The sequence below is a fragment of the Nyctibius grandis genome, chromosome 4, assembly GCF_013368605.1.
Source record: "Nyctibius grandis isolate bNycGra1 chromosome 4, bNycGra1.pri, whole genome shotgun sequence".
Lineage (NCBI taxonomy): Eukaryota > Metazoa > Chordata > Aves > Nyctibiiformes > Nyctibiidae > Nyctibius > Nyctibius grandis.
The window spans coordinates 46,227,482-46,250,775 of NC_090661.1; the positions used below are offsets into that span (position 1 = coordinate 46,227,482).

The 23,294-nt window shown below is 42.9% G+C and overlaps 1 protein-coding gene across 6 annotated transcripts; it reads left to right on the forward strand.

The window, feature by feature from the left end:
- Positions 1-1,048: 1,048 nt before the first annotated feature.
- ZNF410 (zinc finger protein 410) lies at positions 1,049-22,540 on the forward strand. Of its 6 annotated transcripts, none has more exons than XM_068397657.1 (11): positions 1,049-1,068; positions 4,620-4,816; positions 5,221-5,389; positions 14,063-14,198; positions 14,493-14,726; positions 15,025-15,216; positions 16,068-16,227; positions 17,052-17,233; positions 19,985-20,074; positions 21,220-21,345; positions 21,910-22,540. In XM_068397657.1, exons 3-11 carry the CDS (start codon positions 5,318-5,320, stop codon positions 22,092-22,094), a joined length of 1,377 nt encoding a protein of 458 aa, XP_068253758.1. In that variant the 5' UTR covers positions 1,049-1,068; positions 4,620-4,816; positions 5,221-5,317; the 3' UTR covers positions 22,095-22,540. The 6 variants fall into 6 exon arrangements, with proteins under 6 accessions (XP_068253758.1, XP_068253754.1, XP_068253759.1 ...); XM_068397653.1 differs by lacking the exon at positions 1,049-1,068 and adding an exon at positions 3,276-3,335; XM_068397654.1 differs by lacking the exon at positions 1,049-1,068 and adding an exon at positions 3,345-3,495.
- The last annotated feature ends 754 nt before the right edge of the window (positions 22,541-23,294 follow it).

A 23,294-nucleotide genomic window follows, 5' to 3' on the forward strand; every position in this document is an offset into this window, starting at 1 on the left:
CCGGCGCAGCGCCCTGAGGGGCCGGCCCGGCGGCGCGGGCCCCCTTCCCCCCCAACGGCTCCTCCGCCCTAACGCAGTGCGGCGGGAGGGCCATGACCGGGGCGAGGCTCCAGAGTCGGCTTCCCTGCGGGCGCTGCCGGGGGACAGGCGCGGGAGGGCCCCGCCGGCCGCGCCTGCCTTGGGTTCAAGGAAACTTGGAAAGGGTGTCGGGTGGGGGCCCGTATCTGAGCGCACGTAACGCCTCTCAGCCGGCGAAATTACCTCAGCAGCGTTCAGCTGCCGCTACGGGAAACGCGCTGACTGCGCAGGAAAGGCGAAACGCGACGGGGAGTCGGACATGTGACAGAACTGGATGCGAGCCTGGGGGGGATGCATGAGGAAATGCTCCTAATCGGAGTTCTCTCAGTTTCTTAAAACTCATCCGCTTTGCAATACCGGTGCCCACGTCAGCTGTAGGTGTGGGAAGATAACTTCTCTTGTGCATCCAGACTTGTGAGAGAATTTAAAAATCTGTTACGTACTGATGCTGCAAAGGCTGCACATCAAAGTGATGAAGCTAATTGCAATGGTACATGTAAGTTTTACAGTTGTAAAAACCTTATTGAAATAAAATTAATTGAGTACTGCCAGTATCTTAGAATAATGCACATAAGTTTATACAACAATGTTACATCTGAGTGTACAGAAATGTACACATGAAAGAACAAAAGATGTGCTAAGAGAAATAAAGCCTAGCCTCCTCTTTGCATTCATAGGGTCTGATTATAAACAGATTTCTCAACAATCAAATCTGAAACACCGTCCTCCCTTTACTCCATGACTAGCCATTTTCTCTGTCTCACAGCAGGGGTGAAAAAACAGTATCATTTCTCCTTTCTTGAATCTGGTCATGGGGGAAATGTGACTGAGTCTTCTATTTCTCCTTGATTAGAGAGAAGGATCCAGAGGGGCAGATGTTATTGAGAAAGTGAGACTGTAGGCAATTCCCAGCCGGACAATTCTGCCATCAGGGACCAGTGCTGCTTCACACACCTGAGCAAGTGATTTGGACTTGCATAAACAACTCAGGTAGGTGCTGTGCTACTCTCACTGCAGATTCCCCTGTCAGATTAGATAAAATTCCCCAGGCAGTCAAGATGCAAGCTCTGAAGCAGCCAAACTCACCAGGCCTAGAAGGATGCAAATGAAAGGAACTTATGTGCCTACACATCTCCATATTTTAATACTTATTCCACAATTCCACATTGTTGGGCTGATGATGAGTCAAAGGATTTCTGAGATTACTAAGTATCTTAATGTAACAGAATCAAGCTTTACAATTCAGTGCCCTGGGATTACCGAAGTGGCAGCAAGAAAAAATGGTTTATGAAGTTTGTAGTTCTGCATTTCTGGTTACCTTTGTTGGATTGTATTGGATCAGCAAATGTGGCGTGCTGGGATCGTGCCTGTGATAATAAACACGGTGAAATCGTCTTTTTACTGTGACCGTTGCATGGTCATTTACTCAGCTCCACCTTATTGGGGTTGTGTTAAAAAAACTCAGTCTTGGGAGCTATTACCTTCAGTTTTGTAGGCTTGAGTAAATAAATGGGTCTATCTAAAGCTTCACGTCATCACAACTATGGCCAAGTGGTCTGACACGATAAATGCCAGACTTGGTGAGGTTCCCTGGTTCAATCTATCTGCATGGCCAGTATGGCACTGAGGCAACCAGATCTCTGAAGCTGCCAATTCAGGGTGTTGAATCACAATTTTCCCTGCCTTGGACATCAGAAATGTGCTTCAGCTTGACTGAGAGTTGATTTCATGGTGCATGCTTTTGTTAGTACTAATGCAGTTGATGCGATAATACCTCGGAAAAAGAAAAGTGTATCTAACTTGCTTGCAGACTTTAGGGAGTTATTGGGTGGCCCCAGCACGTAGCTGGTCAGCGGTCTTCTAGCTGAAGCCCTAGGTTGTCCCTACGACTCCAGTGCATTGGCCTCCATGAAGCCACTTGCTGAACATTTAAAGCCGAGAGGGGTAACCGTGAATCTTTAAGCTGCAAATCGGAATTTTCACATGGCTGAAAGGCAGAGGAGCCATACCGCACATCTTAGAGGGGCTGAAAAGAGGAAACCACTCCAAAGCAGTTCACAGGCAGGAGATGACAGCCATTTCCTGGGAAGTGACCACAGGTTCTTGCACAGCCCGCCATGGATCAGAACAGGCTGTGCGCCCAGGGAGCCCCGGGGAACCTGGTTTTGCCAGCCTTGACAGCTCCTGTTGGGTTACTTCCATATTGCTGGGACTCTCATTGCTCACCAGTGCCAGCACCAGCACTGTCCCACAAGCAGCCGTTCTGGCCTGGGAGTCAGGAATCATACGTGGCTCCAAAGCTGCAGATTAGCCATAACCGGGTTAAAGTTCACTGGACAGGAAGGTCACCGGTGCAGCAGCGAATGTCAAGACCAGAGGCTGCCAACCCCGCTCCTTCAGGAGCTCTGGCCCGCATAAGGCTAATGAGCAAAAACCAAAGTACAAGCTTTTTAAATTACTCAGTTCCTTCTTGTTTTTGAGGTACATTGTTAAGACATGTATGTTTGTGGAATTACTAACTTGGTGTGTGTCATGAGTGAGCTGCTATTAATGCCGGAGTTCTCCATCACCAACTGCATGAACGGACACACCAAGTCAGGAACAGAAACCAAGTACTAGTAGGAAACCAGTGTTTCCACATGTGCTGTAAGGAACAGAAATAACATGTTTTTTGTGATGATTTCTGTTAAAGAGTTCAGCAGTTAAACGTTGAACTTGACCGTAAACTTCCTGCGTAATCTTCTCCTGTAAAATATTCTCCAGATCAGAAACTTATTGTAAGAGGAGTTGGGGAATCGATCCCGATGGAACCGGGGAAAAACCCAAGCACCACGCTGGTACTGTTCAGCCTTTCGGGCTGAGGGCAATAGCAAGCAGCCCGCTGCCGGGGCCGGCGGGAGGTTCCCGCGCGGGACAACGCTCATCCCCGCGGGGGCTCCTCGGGAAGGCCGGCCCCAGTCAGGCACCGGGGGCCGCCGCGGATCCCGGGGGAGCGCCACGGGGGGAGGCCTCCAAAGGAGCGGGTACTGTCGGCCACAGGCAGCCGGTAAAGCCGGGGCGGGGACAGGGACACCGCCCCGCGCAGCCGCCGCTGAGCCCCGGCGGCGGCCGGAAGCGGAGGCGGCGGCCGGAAGCGGCGCTCGTTACAGCGCCCACCATAGAGCCGGGGGGGAGAAACACACTCCCCCCCCGCCCCGCCCCGAGCCTTTGGTATTTCCGGTCGGGCGCTCCGTCACATCCGGGCGGCTGAGATGCCGGTAAGGCGGGCGGGGGGAGGCGGGGACCTGGACTCCTCCAGGACTCGCCGCCCTCTTCGGGGCACTGGAGCCGAGCGGGCCGGGGAGCGGCGGTGGGCGGCCGGCCCGGCCCTCCCAACCGTCGGGAGCCGCCCCTCACGGCGACAGACCGGCTCCCGTGGTGGGGGAGGGGTGGCGCACCTGCCCCGCGTGGGGGAGGGGCGCGGCCGTAGCCGGGCCTCGGCGCTCCGCCCTGCCCCGGGCCGCCGGGGTCTCCCGCCCCCCCCCCCCCCCCCCCCCGCCCAGGGCTCCGGACGGTGTCCGCCAGGCTGCCCCCCTGCCGCCCCCCGTGCCCTTCCAGCTGAGGCGTGGGCAGCCGGGCCTGGCAGCTCCGGCCCTGGTGCCGGTGGGGCCCGCGGGGCCCGTCCTCACGGCTGCGGGCTGAAAGGGGGCGGCGGGTGAAAAGCGGGAATATTCCCGAGCCCTGGCTTGCGCGTGTTGGTCTGAGTTACTGTGCTTTCACTGTGTTTATTATCTGGTCTCTTCGCGGCAGAAGGCGAGGCTCCTGTACCGAGCATCTTGTGCCGCACTGCTTGCTGTCAGGAGTGCTAGGGAAAGGCTTTTAGGTTCTCTTTTTAGCTGATCCAGTGTTCTCATTATTTTTTAATGTATTCTATAGAGTTGTAATTGTGATGGAAGGAGGGGAAGAACTGTACATAGTTCACTTTCTTCTCTCATCACTAGTGCCCGAATGCTTTCACAGTAGGCAAAAATACAAACTTGTTCTTATTTTCCCTTGTAGTCCAAAGAAGAAACACTATGAGTATTTGTGAAATAACTTCTAACCTACCTGTGTTCATCAAGACACTTCTCATAATCAGAAATGTAACATCTTAACAGACAGAAAAAGCAGAAGTTTCCTGGTGACAAGCTGTTTGTATATGGTTGCCTTTCATCAACAATTTGGATAATTCCACCATTTTGCAGGCTGGGAATTCAGCCTCCTTGTCTCTTGCATGATCTGTATGATTTTCAGTTGATCCCAGGACAAAGAATTCAGTTTTCCATTGGAAATGAGCTATTGCAAAGTAAATGTGGTAAACAGCCTTTGAAAATTATTTTTGCAGTGTTAGGATGTTATTTTGCTGACTCAATGACAACAGAAATGCAGGAACATGGGTAAATGAGTTTTCCCAGTACTTCAAAGTGTATTTTACAGTTACATACACAATCTGCTTGCTTCTTTTTGCTTTGCTCTCCTTTTTTGGTGCCTATCTTTTTATATTTCCTTTTTTGTTGTTTTAGGTTAAATTGAATATCTGTGCAACACAGCTTGCAGAAGGACCACCACACTGTTGTACACTTAGGAAAATATGAAAATAAGCAGGGAGTGTTGTTCTCTCTGAACTAAAACACAAAATCTGTGCCTTGCTGAGGACAGCTGCAGGAAGAATTGGACACTTGAATCAATGTTATCGGATGAGTTAGAATCCAAACCTGAGGTGAGCAATTATGAAGTGGGTTTGGTTCCCAGGAATGTTTATGGGCAACACTTAGAAAAAGTTCAATGAGTTTACTGAGTTTGCTGCTTACATGTTAGTTCTCAGTGTTTTCAGTGGCATCTTCTGATGCTTCCATGTTTTGATTTGAATGGTGAAAGATTAAAGAATATTGCAGGTTTTTTCCCCTCCTTTCAAGAGTCAGACAATGCTCTTGCATTGTCTCAGGATATATTATTTTTTTACTATTATAATGTTCTTTCTGTTACAAGAATAAAATAAATTACTGTATTGACTACTTCTTTCCCTCAAACCAAATTGACTTGACTTGGTTTTGGGGAGTCTGGATTATTCTATTAGCATCATCCAGTTCTGTTTTTTAAAGTACTCGTGTTTCCATTAAGCAGTTGGCAGCAGTGGTAGGCAGCGGCACCCAGGGGATCCTGATTGCTTGGTGTGGGGCTGCTGGACTGTTCCCAGGTTCAACCGGTAGCACGGCTGAGCATGAATTGCAGTGGTGTGTGTTTGTGTGCACAGTGCACACACAGCTGGCCACAGAGGTTAACACATACACAGGTAAAGTACCTTTAAGAAGTAAACACAAACTGCATGAACAACACAGAAGTTTGTTAGTGGAATATATGTATACCCTCGTGCAACTCTCATGCCTACTCACATTCACAGATGTCTCTGGGCTCTGCTAGGCCTAAAGACTTTCCGGTATCTGCTCAGACCGAGGGCTTTTTAGTGAGTTTCTGGCTGGAATCTTGTGTTTTTCCAGACTGTGGTTCCCTCCTCCTCACACATGAGTAGAGTAGAAATTTACTAGCAGTGCACTCACTTGTGGGCAGAATATTCAGGAATATGTTTAGTAGGTGGATAGAAGGGAATGCAGTGATCAGACACAGCAGTGGACTGACCAGCAGCCAGCTAACATATGATTGGAGTCTCTTCTCTTCCCCCCTACCCATGGTTCTTTCTCCACTTACCCATCTCAATTCCTCCTTTGATCCACCCCCTAAACATTGCAGAATAAGTTTTACACATCCCGCAGTCCCTGTTGCATCAGATAGTAAGTTTGGTCTTTCCTATGGGAACCATTCAGATAACCTAAGACAATTTTCTTTTCTTACCAGTTACAAAAGTTCTGGTTGAACCTCTTCAGGATTTCACTTCATCAGTGGCCCACTGATTCCTGTCTGAGGAATTCTGGTCTTTGTTACTCTTACCTGTAATTTGCTAGATACAACAGTCTACAGTTTGTTACATTCAAAACAATTACCTGTCCTGTTTCTTGCCTATGTCTTTTAGGCTGAATGGCCACTAGCCAGCTATCTGTATATCCCCCCCACTTAAAAGTGCAGAGGACTCTGTCACTTTGTGTTCTTGCTTTTCTGATTCTCGGCTTTACCTCTTCAGAAGGCTAAGATCCTAGAGCGGAGGACTTAGTACTACTATGAAGTACCTTTTGGGGAATTTCACAGGTGTAAATAGAATTGTTTTTATTGAGTCTTCTGTTTCTGTCCCTTTTCAGTCCATATGCAATATAGCAGGTATCTTAAACTGGTACTCCAAAGAGAATGATGATTATATGCTGGTAATTCACCGTAGCCTGGATGATGTGGTAAGGTATTTTAACAGAGCAGCCGTTTTTTAACGGAGCAGCCAAAGTCCTTCGAATCACACTATTCAGGTAAAGTAGCTACAAATTCATAGTAGCCCTGAGTAGTCTCAGCATGGGCTGCAAGGAGTTCCTTTCTCTTGCCTTGTGGTTGATACATCATAACTGCTATCAATTTTTCTCCCAGTTCTAATGGTAAGGTGGGGGACTTTCTTGCTTCAATCTGTGAGTGGGTGGATTCCCATAAATTATTTTTGACAGCCAAGGACCAGGATAGTTGGAATGCTTGTTCCCTCATTCCTCTAATAGCAGCTGTAAGCCCGCCTCGTCTTTTGTCGACTTGAGTAAGGTATTTGTTTACGTAATACTCGTATTTCCCTACTGCAGAGTTGCATTTCCTTCCCAGCAAGCCCAGAACAGAGTAGGCCATTCTCCAGTAGGAACAGGCCTGATGCATGAAAGCTCCAGTGGTTGCAGAGGGCATCCTTTCCATAGATGCTGTCTTCTAAACCATGTTCCTCAATCTTGATAAAGGCTATTTTATACTACAAATTGGGATTAATTTGCATTGTGTTTTACCAGATCTATACACACCCTCTTTCCGGTTCTGATTGTGAAAGTTGAGTGTTAAGTTATTGCTAATTTCTACTCCTTTGATGTGACACTGGTAGATACCCTTTTTACACCTTTCCCAAATAGCAGTTCAAGTATCTCTGAAAGTCATTTTATATCCTCTGGTGAGCCATGACACCATAATTCTTAGAGCCACAGATGTTCTTTCATATCCCCTCCCATGTGAAAAAGGTATTAATTAAGAGCTAACTGTATTTGTGTAACATCTAGATAATATTAATCAAAGCACTATGGATGGGATTACGTAAGCTTCTTTGCTACTGGTTTTATCCCCAAAGAAGCCACCAATGTGCCAGTAAATGTTTAATACTTGAGGTGAATCCTCCTTTCATAGGAAGTTGCAAAGCTGCTTGGAGGCAGTTTGTACTGACAGATGGATCTGCTTTTTCTTCTGGACTCCCTGCCCCCAAAGCTGTATTGCCAGCGTTCCTCAGGGGACTGATAAGATCTGTATGTTGCATGCTTTAAGCCTTCAGGGTGATTTGTTACAATTGCAAATATTTCCAGCCGCCTCCACCACACTGGTCCACTGCAGGGTGCTTTCTGCTTTCCGGGGTAGCTCTAGCGCAATCAAGTGAACTACAGCTCTGGTCTATAAATCGAATTGGCTACTGAAAAGGGGTGGAGGGAGTTATTTTAGCCTCTCCTTTCTCTCCTCATCAGCACCTCACAAGGAGAGACTCTTGTCAATTAATTAATTCCCCAGACGTTGGTTGGGAGGAGGGCATCCTACTTTCTAGCTAACGAGCCTCCTGCCCTCCCCACCCTTCAGCTCCAGCCCCTCCTTTCCCCTCCCCCTCTACTAAATGTTCTTTTGACCTCTGTATTTTGTAGTGGTTCACTGGTTAAATTTAGAACAGAAACAGTATCGATTAAAAACATGGTCCCTGCTGCTCTGGGAGTCTACTCTAGCTCTCCAGCTGTCCAGTGGGAGGATAGATCTGAGTATTAATACTGGAGCAACCTTCCCCTCTGTCCCTCCCAGCCACCCCCACCTCAAACAATGCAGCTGCCTGACGCTGCTTGGCTTTTGAATGATCTGATAAAGGGGGTCTGTTGTGGGACACAAACTTCAACCTGATCCATCCTAGATGGCCATATTTTCATTTGTTTCTGTAGTGTTTTGGGGTTTTTTTTTAGGATGTCTAGGAGGGGTTCTCAGTTCTTTAAATGGATTTTTCTTTTCCCCACCCTGTCAGGTGAGGGACATTACCCAAGCCTTCTTGGTAACACAAGCATTCTGCACTGCTTGTGGTGGTAGACCCTGGGATCATCCTGTCCAACCATCTCTTGTTGAACAGTAGGCATGACAATTATTTGTTTAGTGACAAGAGCCAAGAAATATTTTACATTTTTAGTACATACACTGTCTACATTACTTACAGGATTTTCAGAGTTATGTGGTGTTTCAGCAGAAGCAGTAAAAGGAGGGTATATTCAAGATGGTGATATGGCAGAGCCAAAAATAAAATTCTTCATAGCAAGATGCAGATGAACTTTGCTCATTGTGTCCCTCCAACGCTTGTAGATTCTCTCTGTATGACTTGCATCTGGCCCATAAAGTTTGAATCTCTAAGTTGAGGATGTCCTTTTGCAATTAATCAATAAACAAAATTTGTTTCAAATTCCAAGGGATATTTTGGCTATAGAGTAAAGCCACTCTACTCTACACCTCTTATCATTCCTTGTGTGTTCTGTTAATATTCTGTACATTTAGTTTCCCTGACTATTCCTACTCAGGTGCCCCAAGATGTTCTGTCTGCTTGGTTACAAATTCTAGCACTTTGGCCATATTTGCAGAAAGATCAGTCCTCTGCTTACATAGAAATTCTATAGTCACTGTCTCAGGAATACTTACAGTCCACCTGGATCCTGTTTGTGATGCCAAATGTTCTGTGGTTATGAGATCTGATGAACTGTAGCATCCAGGAGATTCCTCCCCTCCTGGTCCTTCAGACAAGAGACCACTGGACTGTTCCCAGGTGCGGGCAGAAGGCACGGCCTGAACTGCAAATATGCGCCCATGCACACAGAGAGAGTACAGACACGTATGGCTGTAAACACTAACACCTGTCAGGACAGTACCTTTACAGGCACCCACAAACACAAATAGCATTCACATGGAACAGGAAGACCACAGATGGCCTAATTCTGTTCCTACTCATCAGGAAATCAGGCTTGAAATTTCCTAGCGTATCACACATATGCCCTCTTTCAGCTGACACGCACACTCACAGTCATGGATCTGTCCAGTCTCTGCCAAACCTTGAGTCCTTCCAGTATCCACCTCCAGGCCCTGGGCTTTTTAATCCACTCTCTGGCAGGATCTTGGGTTTCCACATTGTGGTTTCCTCCTATTCACAGGCTAGTCCAAATTGAAGATAACTAGATGAACATGCTTGGAAACTATTTAGAAGCAAACAGCATTTGAGAAGAAGACAGGATAGACAACAGTGACAAGGCAGAGCAGTGTACTGACCTGCAGCCTGCTAGTATGTGGTCGACACATATTATTCCCCCACCCCCTTCCTGTTCCTCATGGTTGTTCTTCTCTCCACCTTGATCCCTCCCTTTCCCCACCTTTGATCCTTCCCCTAAACATCCGTAAGTTTTTTGTGTTGCCACAGCCTCCTCTTAAGACATCTTATTATTAAGTTTTACCTGGTCCCAGAATTTCCCCTGTCTCCTATAAAAAGTTTGCTCTTGCCTATGAGATGTGTTCTGGTAACCCATGATAATATTGTTCCTATCTCTTACAAAGTTTCTGGCCAAATTTCTTTAAGGTCACACTCCAGTTGTTTTGTAATGGCCCATCCATCAGTGTCCCAGGAGTTCTGGTCTTTGTTACTCTCTCTTATCTGCAGTTTGTTAGAGTTTGTGTATCTGCATATTTAATTTATCACCTTTCCTGTTCCTAGTCTGTCTTTTATGCTGAATAGCCAATTACCAGATACCCTTAAAATTTCCTATTTGCTTTCAGCTGCAAAACCAAATTAAAAGAAACTTAAGAAAGCAGCACGTAGTGTTTGTAATTAGTTTTTTTCCCATATTCCAGTTGCTGTAGTTGTCACAAGGGTATTCAGTGATTTTGAATGGGAAGGAAGGTTTCTGAAAGTGCTTGGCTGTCAAGATACAACTGTCACATGAAAATTTTTATTTTCTCTGAATTATTTGGTGTAGAGTTGGGAGGGATATATTTGGTGATTGGTTTGCTTTAGTTTATGGGAAGGGTTGGGTTTTTTTATTCCCAATTTTAACAATGAGTGTGATTCATGTCCTTTTGTTTACTTATGCTTCTTTTGCCCCTTTTTAATTCTCTAGACTAGCTTGCTATTACTTTACAAAGAAAATTTAAAGGATCTTTTCTTTTGAGCATCTGTTTGTGGCTGCCGCATTTTGCTTTTCTCTAGTGGCTTAATGTTGCTGTGTGGAAGTGGAGTGTTTGAAGCAAAGCTTTCCTGTTGTCGGAGGAAAGTTTTAAGGCTTTCTGTATAAAAATAGAAGACTCCCTAAAACAAGTGTTTTGTGGTGGAGTAGGCAGCAATAGGGATCATGAACAGCTTTTACATGAAAGGCAATCCAGTAATTTAGAACCATCTTGCTGCTCACATTTTTTAGTTCAACTTCTTTCTTCTGGTTGCCTTGCTGTTATTCCTAACTCCCTTCTCTTTTTACCCCTCTTTCTCCTATTTTTAATCTTAACTTAGAATGCATGGCCTTGGGGGAGGAACTGTCTCTTATTGCCTATGTTTTTGACAACATAAAAATAGTTCCCTCTTCTGACTGGGGCCTCTGATAATCTTAGGTATATTATAAGAGGAAAAAATGCTAACCTTTCAAACTGCAGCCTGGCCTATGGCCTAGTTCAAGTGGCATACTGCCATCTGAATGACTTCAAGACTTGATTTTTACCTTCATAACTGTCAGTGAGGACAGGCTGCTCTTAAGGGAGGGTGAGCTGAGAGATAAGGGTGATCCCAGCCCAGGCAGTGTCCTCACTGACTAGGGCACAATCCTGCAGCACCTGAGCACAGCAGGCAGAGGTGGGTCCTGGAAACAGGATCCATCCACAGCCCTGGACAAGGCAAAGTGATGAACCAGGTGCAGGGTCTATCCAGAGAGTGCAGTCAGGAGTAGCAGGAGATGGGGCTGGAGACACTGATGGATGCAGTAAAAGTCTGAGGTCCATCCAGGAGACAGGGCTTGAGACAGGTAAACCTATAACACAGCTCAGGAAAGGACTAGGGAGCACGGGCTGAGCTTAAATAGAACCCCTGGGTTTAAGTGGAGCCCCTGGGCAGAGAGTGTGGGTGGGCACCCCAGGTGAGACCACTCAGGGCAATTAAGGCTTCAGGGCTCTGATAGCAGTAACTCTTCGAGGTAAAACTATTTGAGGAAGCATCAGTATTTCCAGTGTTTTCATGAGAGGAAATAATCATAGAGAAATTAGAGCCCCAACTATTAAGTTTTCTTTGCAGTTTCTTTGATTTAATGAACTTTGTCGTGATGTAGGAGAGGCTCAAAAGGCTGGTATCTGCTATAGAAATAATATGGAATTGGGTGCCAGTAGTTCTGAAAATTAAATACTCAGACAATCGAAACATACAAAGAAAGAATCAAATTATTAGTGACTGTTGGATTTTAATCACAAATATACCATGGGCATATCATGCTTTTTTAGTCTGTTTCTTTTGACACTGATGACCCATCTCACTACACAGACAACACCATCTGGGATCTGCGTGAATGCGTGCTAACACGTGTCACAATGAGGGTAGTAGCTTTTGAATGACTATCTTGTACAGTTTCCTTCTAAATGCGAAAGATAAAGGAAGTCTGTTGCATACAGTTGTTTGCTAGGCAGCAGCAGAATGCAGGATCTTTATGTCAAGGAGTTTCCTAGAGATAAGGAATAGTGACTTGAGGGTTAAGTTTTTGGTGTATTGTTATTTTCTGTATTTCTTTCATCTGTGTTTTTCAGAATATTTTGAGAGTATGAGTATAGGAGTAAGTCTGTTTGGCAGAACTTCTAGCCAAATAAATAGATCCTATATATGGTTTTTGAGGGGCATTTTCTCTGAAATGTGGAGTATGTGTCTGGGTCTGTTATGACTGACCCCTTTCAGTCTTCCTGGTCTCCAGAAGTTTAATTCCATACAGGGGAGGGATTTGAGACCGCATTTGTTAAAAAAGCTTGTGGAGTTCACAGAAGAATTAGTTCAGTCCATTGCAAAAGTTAGGCTGTTATCTCCTAACTCCCAGCAGCACTTCCTTTGTTAAATCAGAATATTTTAGTATGGACTGCTGTGGCAATGATAACGGAAAAAAGAGAGTCATGTCTGTGCCTTGGAGGTTAAGAGGAGTCCAGCATTATATGCAGTAGTCTGACAAAAGCTTGAGGTCTTGTCAAGGGGACAGAATGAGTAAACAGGGCACATGTTTTGCTGCTCTGAACTTGGTTAAATATGGGAAGACTTTCAGGGGTGAGGAAAGGCATTTCTCTGACTTCCAGTTCCTTTTCAAATGTCAGGTTCCTTTTTTATAACTCAAGATTTTTAGGAATTAGCCTGAAGTAATTTTTGCATTGCCAGAGCTGACTGATGTTAAGGATAGCTAAATCTGCTGGACTGACTCACCCGGGCATGTCTCACCTTCTGGGCCCATCCAGATGAGGGCTGCTCCCTACTTCTGACCTTAGATCCAGCCACTAGTGAGGTTTTGTCCAATTTTCAAATAGGCACGCACACACTGTACAGATGTGACTGGCGCCAAACAGATTAACACAGGTAGGATGCTCGTAGCTTTGCCCACATAAACACAGGCAGCGGAAAGTGCCTGATTCTGTTTCCAAGGGTTGCTGCCTAGAGACAACCTTCATGGGTTTCTCCAGGATATGTCCCCACACCTCTCGCTCCGCTTGCCAGCTAGTCTGGCTGGGAGTTCACTAGCATGTAACACACACACACGCTAGAGAGCAGGTCACATGGGAGATAGGAATGGAGTTTAATAAGAAGACAGGACAGACTGTGATGGTTAGGCTACACCAGACAACTGAATTGACCAACTTCCTGTGGATATGTAACAGGCCTCTTTTATCCTCCCCTTTCCATTTTCCTGTGTTTGTTCTGCCCTGATCCAGCTCGATCCCTTCCTTTTCCTGCTTTTGGCCTTTCCCTTAAACAATGCATAATAAATCCTGTACAATCCCCCAAATCTCTTGTTCCAGTTCCAAAGTCCTCCCCAGGGAATGCATCCCAGTATAAGTCCTATACATCTCTATGCAATACTCCCCCCTTATTTTGCATAGTATTCTGGAGAGGGTTTCTTCTGTCGAATCCCCTCAGTGGGTGGGTTTCATGCTAAGGACAATGGCTTTAATTGTCCATCTTTGATGGTCTTGGATGGATAAGGCTGTCTGTTTTCTCCCCCTTGTCATCCCAGCCTTTTTCCTTTGATCATTATCTGCCTATTTTGAATAGCCATTAGCTAGACATCTTTGCAACTAGTCTTTTGCTTGCTTTTTTATTTAAGAAAGGCCAACTTTCTGTCAGTCAAGTATTTAAAGACAATGGTTTTAAAAAATACCTACACCAAAGGCTGAGCATGGAAAACATTTATTTGAAGGGTTAGAGCGTAGTAAACTATCAAGTGGTAAAAGATGAATTAAAAAGGAATATATGCCTTAAAACATGGCATATATTAGTAAAATTTATCTTGGTAAAAGATTAAATAAAAAAGAATATAGCCTAAGTAGCCTTCAGAGTAGTCTACAATGATCCAGAGCCTTTTATTGTACATTAAAAAAATGATGACCAACACAAACAATTCCTTCTTTGTAATTACTGTAAATTGAAAAGCTTCCATTTACTTTGATGTGTATTCATGGGATTATATTCAGTGTCTCCTACAAGACAGCAGGGGGTAATGGACTGGGTTTAGTACCTTTTTAAGTGATTGGTGCTGCTCTTGACCTAATCTTCAGTATCTTTTTTCAGCTGCTGGTTCAGTTTGTTCAGAATACTTCTATTCCACTGGGGCAAGGGCTGGTGGAATCGGAACCAAAAGACATCACCTGTCTTTCTCTCCTTCCTGTTACTGAGACCTCAGAATGCAACAGACTCATGTTGCCAGGTAAAACCTATGCAGCAGATCTTTGTGAGCGTGCCCTTCATACAGCTACCTTTACTGCGCCACTGTGGCGCAGTGCCTCTTGCTGATACGGCATTCCAGGGATGGAGGGACAAGTTCAGAAGGGTGACTGAAACTTTTCTCCTTCGGCAGTGAAGTCTGACTAGTTATAAAATTCCTTCCTTCTCCTATCTCTTTCAAGTTCTAATTATTTTATAGAAAAATGACTTCATAGGTATATTTTAGTCATCATGTATTTATACTTTTTATTTACTCTGGTTGCACTTTCTTCACTAGATGATGAGAGAGATCTCACTTCTCCAAGTCACACTAATTCTTCCAAAGATGTTTCTTCATCTGCTGTCTTGAGAAGTCTCCAGGTAAATGTGGGCCCTGATGGAGAGGAAACAAGGGCACAGAATGTACAGAAACCTTCTGAACTTCTGTCAGCTCCAGAGACTTCCAGTTTATTGCAAGACTTCCAGCCCAGTGACAGCACTTCATTTATTCTTCTCAACCTAACAAGAGCAGGTAATTCTCCTTCTGTTTGTCATCTGACTGGATATGTCTCAGACAACAGAATGCAGGAGATATAAGCAACAGGGACAGAGTTGTACTTGTGAAGGGGAAAGATCACAGAATTTGCTGGGCATTATTGGATGTTTCAGGAGCATTTAATCGTCAACAGCTTCCTACAATGTAGAGGTCAGTGAAGACTTTTTCAGTGCAGCTATTGCATCTATGCCATGAACACTAGCCACTGGGAAGCAAAAGAAATTTCCCTCTGTTACATTATCCTTCTGTTTCATGAAGTTGTCTTTTTTTCTAGGGCTGGGGTCTCCAGCAGAGCATTTGGTGTTTGTTCAAGATGAAGCAGAAGATACTGGGAATGACTTTCTCTCTCAGGATAGCACAGACAGCAGTACCCCATGGTTCCTACGAGTGCAAGAATTGGCCCATGACAGTTTAATTGCTGCCACTCGGGCACAGCTCGCTAAGAATGCCAAAGCAAGCAATAATGGTAGGAAATACCCTGCTTCTGTCTCAAAAATTGAATGTTCCATACAAGGCCCCTAGTTTAGGCTTATTTCTTCCTCTCTTTCATTCTCTCTTGCTTTTAATCTATTCTGACATGTTTTCACATTATCAGTGACAGAATTTTGTAGAACAATTATGTAATTTTTCTGCATTATAAATAGGCTTCTCAGTTTTTCTCAAGGAATGAACTTCAGTGGAGCCAGCAGTTCCATTGTAGGCCGCATGTTCTCTGGTATATGTAAAGAGTATCTTCTTTCTGACTGCAGCTGCTTGTAGTTCAACTTTTCATTTTCACTTTCAAATGTCTATTTTTAATGTATACTGTAATTCATATTTTCTTCTTAGCTCCACTGCGTTTGGAGATCTGTTTTCTGGAGAATACATAATTGTATTTAGTCACATGCTTTGTGACTTAATTATTTTAATAAATAATTGCAAACAAATGCAATATCTCTTTTTTACCTATGGTGTTTTTAAAAATAGTTATCCAGGCTGATACTTAAAATTGGTTGGTTGACATGGATATAGAGACCATTTTTATAATTTTTGATGCATTTGCTTTCTATTCTTGTGATAAGCCTCATCTGGTAGCAGCTGATCTGATCCAGATAGCCTGTTGGGAATAGTTTATGGGCCTGGTAAAGTCTGCAAATCTGTGTCTGATCCCTGTTAGGGGCTAGGCAGAAGCATGTAGGACATGGTAAACAATTAGTAACCAGGCACATACCTGCTTTACAGTCCTGTATCATATATGATGCTGTTTTTATCTATTAAGTTTGACACATTATAGTAATCTGTATGTTTTTTAGGTTTTGGTGTTGTTTTTTCTTCCAGGTGAAAATGTTCATCTTTGCTCAGGAGATGGGCAGCCAAAAGACTCTAGCCCCATTCCTCATTTATCTCGCGTGGAAAGGAAGCTCAAGTGCACAGTTGAGGGCTGCGATCGGACATTCGTGTGGCCAGCTCACTTCAAGTATCATCTGAAAACACACCGGTGAGTGGAATAAAGCTGTATGTTGTCATGACTTTGAAAAACTATGCTCTGTTTTTGGGATAGCATTAGTTTCTGACATCGACAGGCTGTGAAAACCTGGTATTACTCTTAAAAATACTAGGCCCATTGCTTGCTTTAGGTCATCTATGTTGAAACACTTGGACCAAATTTAGATTATTTTTGCAGGTCCTTGTTAGTGTTTGGTTTAGAATATTTGCATTTTAACAGGTGCCCAATAAAGAGCATCACTATCAGTTCTGTGGTATAGTGAACACTAGAACTTGTAGGCTATCGTGTTTTTGTTTCTGCTTGAACAAAGTTGCTTGCTCTAATGAATGACCCTAATCTTTTTTAGATAAGAAATTGGCAGTCTCTTAAAGTAAATGGTAGATGAGCAGCTTAAAAGCTGGGAAGGACTCCAGTAGACATGAGGCCATCATCTTGCTCTGAGATAGGGCCAGCAGTAATTGGATGTGTTATATGTATACATACAGTCATCTTTGATCCTCCAGTGACTGAAATTCTACAATGTTCCTATATAATCGGTTGCACTGCTTTACTATATCATTCTGGGTAGGGAATAGGCAAGGCAATATGATGAAAAGATATTACCTGAACAAATTCAAATTCTTCCAGTGGACCACCCAGACTCTAGTTCCTTGGGACTTGGGTCACTCACTTTGGTTGAGTCTCTCTGTTTTCTGATATAATTAATTTTGCTTTAAATATTTCTGCTTTTTATTTAATCAAAAAAAGAAGTCGAGTGTTCATGAAAAATACATTACAATAGCTGGTAATGAAACAGCTATTTTGTTGCTTTCCAGGAACGACCGCTCCTTCACCTGCCCAGCAGAAGGCTGTGGAAAAAGTTTCTACGTCTTGCAGAGGCTGAAGGTGCACATGAGAACTCACAATGGTGAAAAACCCTTTGTGTGCACGGAGCTGGGCTGTGGGAAACAGTTCACAACAGCTGGAAATCTGAAGAACCACCTACGAATTCACACTGGTGTGTTTTAGACCTCACCTATTTGTGGTCTGCAGAGGTGGGGTCTTTACTGAGTAATAAACCACTTCCTCCTCTGTCCTCAAACTTTTGAGAATATTATGTTGTTTATCTCTGCCCTTCATTAATGTCCCTTTTGTATCAATTCACATTGATCTATAGGTCAAATTAATCAACTGCTTCCTCCCATTACTATCCTGTATAACTTCACACAGCTTTCACTCTTCCAATGCTAAATGATGATGCTGTACTCTGCTCAGACCCATGCTCTGAAGATTCCATTCTCCCCTGAAGTTGTTTGATGGAGGGAGTGGTGTGTGTTGTTTTGGGGAGAAACTAGACTATTCCCAAGGGAATAGTTAGTAAACACCACTGCTGTAATGGGTTTTTATGAAGAAGCTATTTTAAATTCCTGAAAGGCACAATATCCAATATCTTAGATATTTCTTCAGTGTGGAGTCCTGATGGACACAGTCGTAGCTGTACTGACATCTGGCTGAGTGACTAGCTTATGTTAGCTATGCTGCTTGTAGAGTGGCTACATTTGGGAGATGTAGGGAAGTGAGGAATACATGGAATGAGTAGCAAAAATATAGTAGCAAAGTCTAGTAGAAAAAGGCAATAATTAGAGACAGCATTTTGGCACGCAAACTGCTCTGTTTGTGCTAATGCTAATTTGGGATGTTACCATATGCTGGAGCTTATGTACTCTTAACTCATGCTCAGCTTTTTATATTGAATATAAGAAGAGCCTTTGTTTCCTGGTGCTGTATTTTATACATGGTTTGTTCATGCTGTCTCCTCTGGAAAATTCGATCCTGCCTTGTCAATATTTTTAGAAGTTGGTGTACCAGCCAATCTTGACAACTGCATAAAGTGCTTCAGGTGTTTTTATCCTAGAAAGTTGTTAAAGGCACACAAGTTACCACTGAAATGATCAGCAATTTAACAGTTAGCAAAGTTCATAATGAATATTCTGCTGGATTTGTTTGGTTGTTTTTTAAGCCTCAGAGTTATCACACCACTTAAACAAATGACCCAGTTCAAGCCTCTCAGAATATTGTTAGAGATTCCCTGATGGCCTAGGCAGGTAGCATTGCATTACAGTTGGTTAACATTTCAACATGATGTTGACAACTGGGAGAGCACAAGGCCTCTCTGGTACAATGAAATCGCAGATTATGTGGGCCGCCAGCAGCTGTTTATGCCTTCTGCCTTACTTAAACACTGCCGTATGGTTTGCACTTTGAAGATACACACGGAAAAAGGATGCTATTTTAAAGAATTTGCAGTCTAGCTAGAACACATGGTTTGGGGGCAGATGTTGGGATGTAGTTAAAAATGATATATACCAATAATAAAATTTTGAATGTGTAGTAACAGCAGCCATAGTTTTTACAGTTTTCTTTTGCACTTAAAGCTTCCAGCCAAGGCGCAGATAAAGTTAATAGGTCCAGCTGACACATGCACAGTCCTCCATGATAGAGTGTGTCTTCTGCAGCCAACAGAGTAGTAGCTTCTGGAGAAGTAAAAGAATGACTTTCTTAACTGCAAATTGATAATGTGCAATTAAGAGTTTGATCAGACCGAAGGTGTCATAAAACTGCAGATGTAAATAGATATAGGGTTTCTTGTAGATGGGATTGTGTGCTGTTAAAGTACAATCAGTGTTTGAGAATCTGCTACGTATTTCAGCTTTGTAACGCCAATTAGAACATGCTGTGTTGGTCCTTTTTGCTCAGATCTGTTGATGCTATAGCAGATAGGAAGCTGAGAAATGAACTGTAGGGAGGGGACTTCTAAAGGCAAAATCACAGTAGAAACAATTTTAAAACAAGTTTACTCTGAAAGAACTATGTATATGTTAGACAATAAAATAGCTAAAATAGCTTGCTTAATCTCCTGTGGACTTGCTGTTACTCTGATACAGCAGTCTAGTTAAAGACTTGAAATCATAGTGTTAAACATGGTATATTGATTCTTTAGTGGGATGTTGCAGGCAAAAGTTACCTCTAGTTTAATTTAAGGCTTTATTAGGAGCATGTTTAGAACAGATTAATTATATTGCATTGCATTAGTGTAGTCACCTCCCAATTTATCATATAATAAATCAAAATCAAATAATATCCCAATATTATATTTGTATTTACACAAATACAAAAATAGCTGCAGAGATATATAAAAATAACAAATTTCAGCCTATGAGAACAAATTGTGCTTTGAATTACTCTTCCTCCACACATAAATATAAATGACTGACACATCTCTGACAGGATTTTGCCAGTTCAGCCTGATCTGAAATAAAGTACAGAATCTGATATGAAGGGAAATACAGTTAATGGGATTTTTGGCACTGAGAGGCAGAAAGGGAACAGGATTCTGGAGTTTGTGAAGCAGAGATCTGGTTGTTAAGAACTGCATATAGAGGATATATCATAGTCCAGACACTTTTATATTACTCTTTTGGTATTTATATACTTGGAAGGTCTATTTAGAAACGGTGGACCCTTGCTTTGCTTTCAGTGAATGATGATCTAAGAATATTTCAGAAAGAGGATCAGCATTTCCTCTTGAAAGCCGATGAAGAGAATGCCTTAAAAGCCTTAGGAAGCATATGTGTAATTTCCATTGAACTTTGTTGCATGTGAGGCCAAAAGGGAGAATGGGGTAGAGATCTCCAGGCTGTTCTCGGGGACTTGAACAATCAGATCAAGTTGTGATTCCAAAATCTAAGAACTTACTTTTGCCTTGTAGGGGAAAAACCCTTTCTGTGTGAGGCACAGGGATGTGGTCGCTCCTTTGCTGAATACTCCAGCCTTCGGAAACATTTGGTTGTCCATTCAGGTAAGAGTCTTCATCTGACATTCTGTGACCTAGCTGAGAAAAGACCTTTATTGTAGGACTTTGATTTGATTTCCTTAAGAAAAATCCCCTGGTTTCTACAGGACTTCTGGTAATAGTGTTTCGTGACTTCCTCTGTGGTGCCTGTAACCTGTACACTTTAATCTGTTCTGTTGTTTCTGTTTCTAAATTTTATGTTTCTGAATTCAAATTGCATTTTTAAAATTTATTTTTTAAATTGTTTCTAAAATGTCACGAAGTTGGATATTTGTTTCATAGCTGCCATTTTCTTATTTAAAAGAGAGAATCTAGCACTTCTATATATTAACCAAAGCCATTCAAATCTGAAGTCTCTCATGAGTGAGTTTCTGCCATAGGTAGGGTTTTCCTTTTTTTTTTTACTACTACATACTTGTAATTGGACAAAGCATTAGATGGAAATGTATTTCACAAGTGTTTCAAAGCTTCTGCCTTCTGTTTTGATTGATCTATCTTAAATATCATCAGCACATGATGTATATGGCTTGTTTGGGGAAGGGGAGATTTTATTGGGATAGTAACTTTTGAGACTCCCCGAGTTCTCCATGCTTTTTCTTTCCTGTCTCCTTGGCTTCCATGCTGTTGAGCTTACACGTATGGACATCATACTTCTTGTATTGTGAAAATGATGTACTGCTCTGTAAAACGGAAATCCTTTCACAGTGACAGGTCATCCAGTCTCTACTCAGTAATGTAAATCAGATGCTGCAAGTTGTTGTGTGATGGCAGGAGATAGCTTCCTTGCCTCTGCTTCCTTGGTTTTGGTAATTTTATTCTAGGTATGGGACATCAAATATTTCCATGTCGCTGAGTAAGAGATTCCAAATGACTTGTTCCCTCTCACAAATCAGACTTGATGACTTTGTGTTAGTCTTCAGACTTGAGATTTCCAATGGCTGGCAATACTGATACCTAAAACTCTTCTGTTCTGGAAGCTTATTGCTCTCCAGGAAACAGCAATATTTCTCATTTGGTTCTGTTTTCACTGAAAATTAGCACCAATGGTGTCAACAGCCATTTCAAAACAATGTTATTGGCTTCTTTGTTGATGAGGTCTTTAGTCCCAATTTGGTAATTCTTGGGATATTTCTTCCCCCTTCTACTCCAAGGAGTGAAGCCCCATCAGTGCCAAATTTGTGGGAAGACATTTTCCCAGAGTGGTAGCAGAAATGTGCATATGAGGAAACACCACTCCCGAATTGGAACAACTGGCAGCAGAGAGCGAGAACAGCCAGGTAAGGAAGAGAGTGCACTCTCCGTGGGGGAGAAGTGCAGGAAAGAATTAGTGGATGGTCAAAGACAAGGGAAGATGTTTGTCCTGAAAATATGAGACCACAAGCCAGTAAGGAATAAAAGACTGTTCCTCTTGGAGATGAGGATGGATTGCTCACCCTTCCCTTCCTTTTCTAGGACAGAAGACAAAGGTGTATTTCTGTACTGTGGTAATGGGCAGATTGGTTTATTTTTTCAAAATTAACATGAATGTGGTATCTTTTTTTCACATGGAATTTGTGCCCTTTGTTACGTATTCTTGTTGTAAGAATCCTGTTTTTTAATTCAATGTTAATTATTTAAAGAGAAAGCCAAGCCTGCATGAGATCCCACCATACTAAGGCTCAAAACAGTAAATATAGGGCTTACCATCCTTTGGAGCGCTGGGTGCCCGAAGAGTAGGAACAGATAAAGTAGGTGTCTGGGGAAGAAGTCTATGTGACCTGGAGGCGGGCAGAGATTGTATCATATATTGCAGTATCATTACATCATGAGAATTTTGTTTTACCCTTTTTTTTCCACAATAGAGTCACTGATGGGCAGCAGTTTGCTGGAAGAATCTACAGTGCATAGTAAGAGTCTCATCTCCATGAACTCTCAGCCCAGCCTTGGTGTTGAGTCCCTGCACCTGCCAGACACTGAGTCTATTATTGGAGTAGAGGAGGGTGAGACCAGCTGCTCTTTTTTCCGCCCTCTTATATGTGGTGACTGAAGTGGGATTCATCATTCCTCCTAGAGGCTCACCATGTTGCAGTGGGATGAGTGAACATTGCTTTAACTGTGCACAGAGCTGGTGGGGAGATGGAGAATGAATCATGAAACTGGAGTTGGAGAAGACCTACCATACCAAGTTTCTCTCTTGCAGAGCTTAAAAGGTGAAGTCTGCTGCTTAGGTGTCATTTAGCCCGTGTCGTGGAACGCCATTGCAGAACTGCTTATGCAGTCCATTCTCCTAAAGCCCTAACACGTTTGTTTTGCTGGAACACCTAGGAGCCCCAGTTAAGGACCAGGACCTCATTGTGCTAGGCACTGTACAAACATTCAGTATCTTGAGCAACAGGCCTTCCTCCCATCCTTTACCTTCAGAGACTATATTCTAATACATCTCACTGTCAGAAGCTGACTTACTATCCGAAATAAATGTACTACTTGATACCATTTAATTACATTTGCCCTGTTCTTTTCCTGCTTTCCCCAGTCACTTTTTCCTCCAAAATTTGGTATATCAAGCTCTTTAAATGAGTCTACCATGTAGATGTTTTGAAGAGTTTCTTCAGAATTGGGATTATTAAGAATGCAGATCTTTGCTAAGATACTACGTGTTCATAATAGTTGCTACGCGAAGAGAATGCTTTGAGTTTATATTGCTCCCTAGCTGAATGTAAAGGTACTGCTGCTGTCAGTAAAGGTGGTGTAATTTGGAGGTGCTTGTAGAAGCTCCACCAGGCATCTGTGAATTGGGATCTGATGTGGTTTGGCTACCATCTCATCAGCTGATGGGAGATGCTCTAGTGAGGTGTCTTCTTTACTACGGTATTTTTATAGGTTAGCTGAACAGGCTGTAATTCTTTTAACTAAAAATAACAAAATATTTTCATAAAATGCAAAATTACAGAGCAAAAGTGGAAATTGTTTATTTCCATACCATTTTTGAGATATATTAAGAGATGACAAATCTCCTTTAGGATTACATTTCTGTAATCCTACTTTCAGAACAAGATGTACGTTTAGCAAGAAAGGTGCTAGTAAGTTTCAGTTACTTAGTTTGATGCTTTTACTTTCACCACCATTTCAGCAATTCCTGTTCAGGGATCAATATTAAGACTTGGATTTATCTGGTACTGTATTCTTGCATGTCACCTTAGTATTTGTTGAAGGGATATGGCATAATATCATACATTAATTTAAAGTC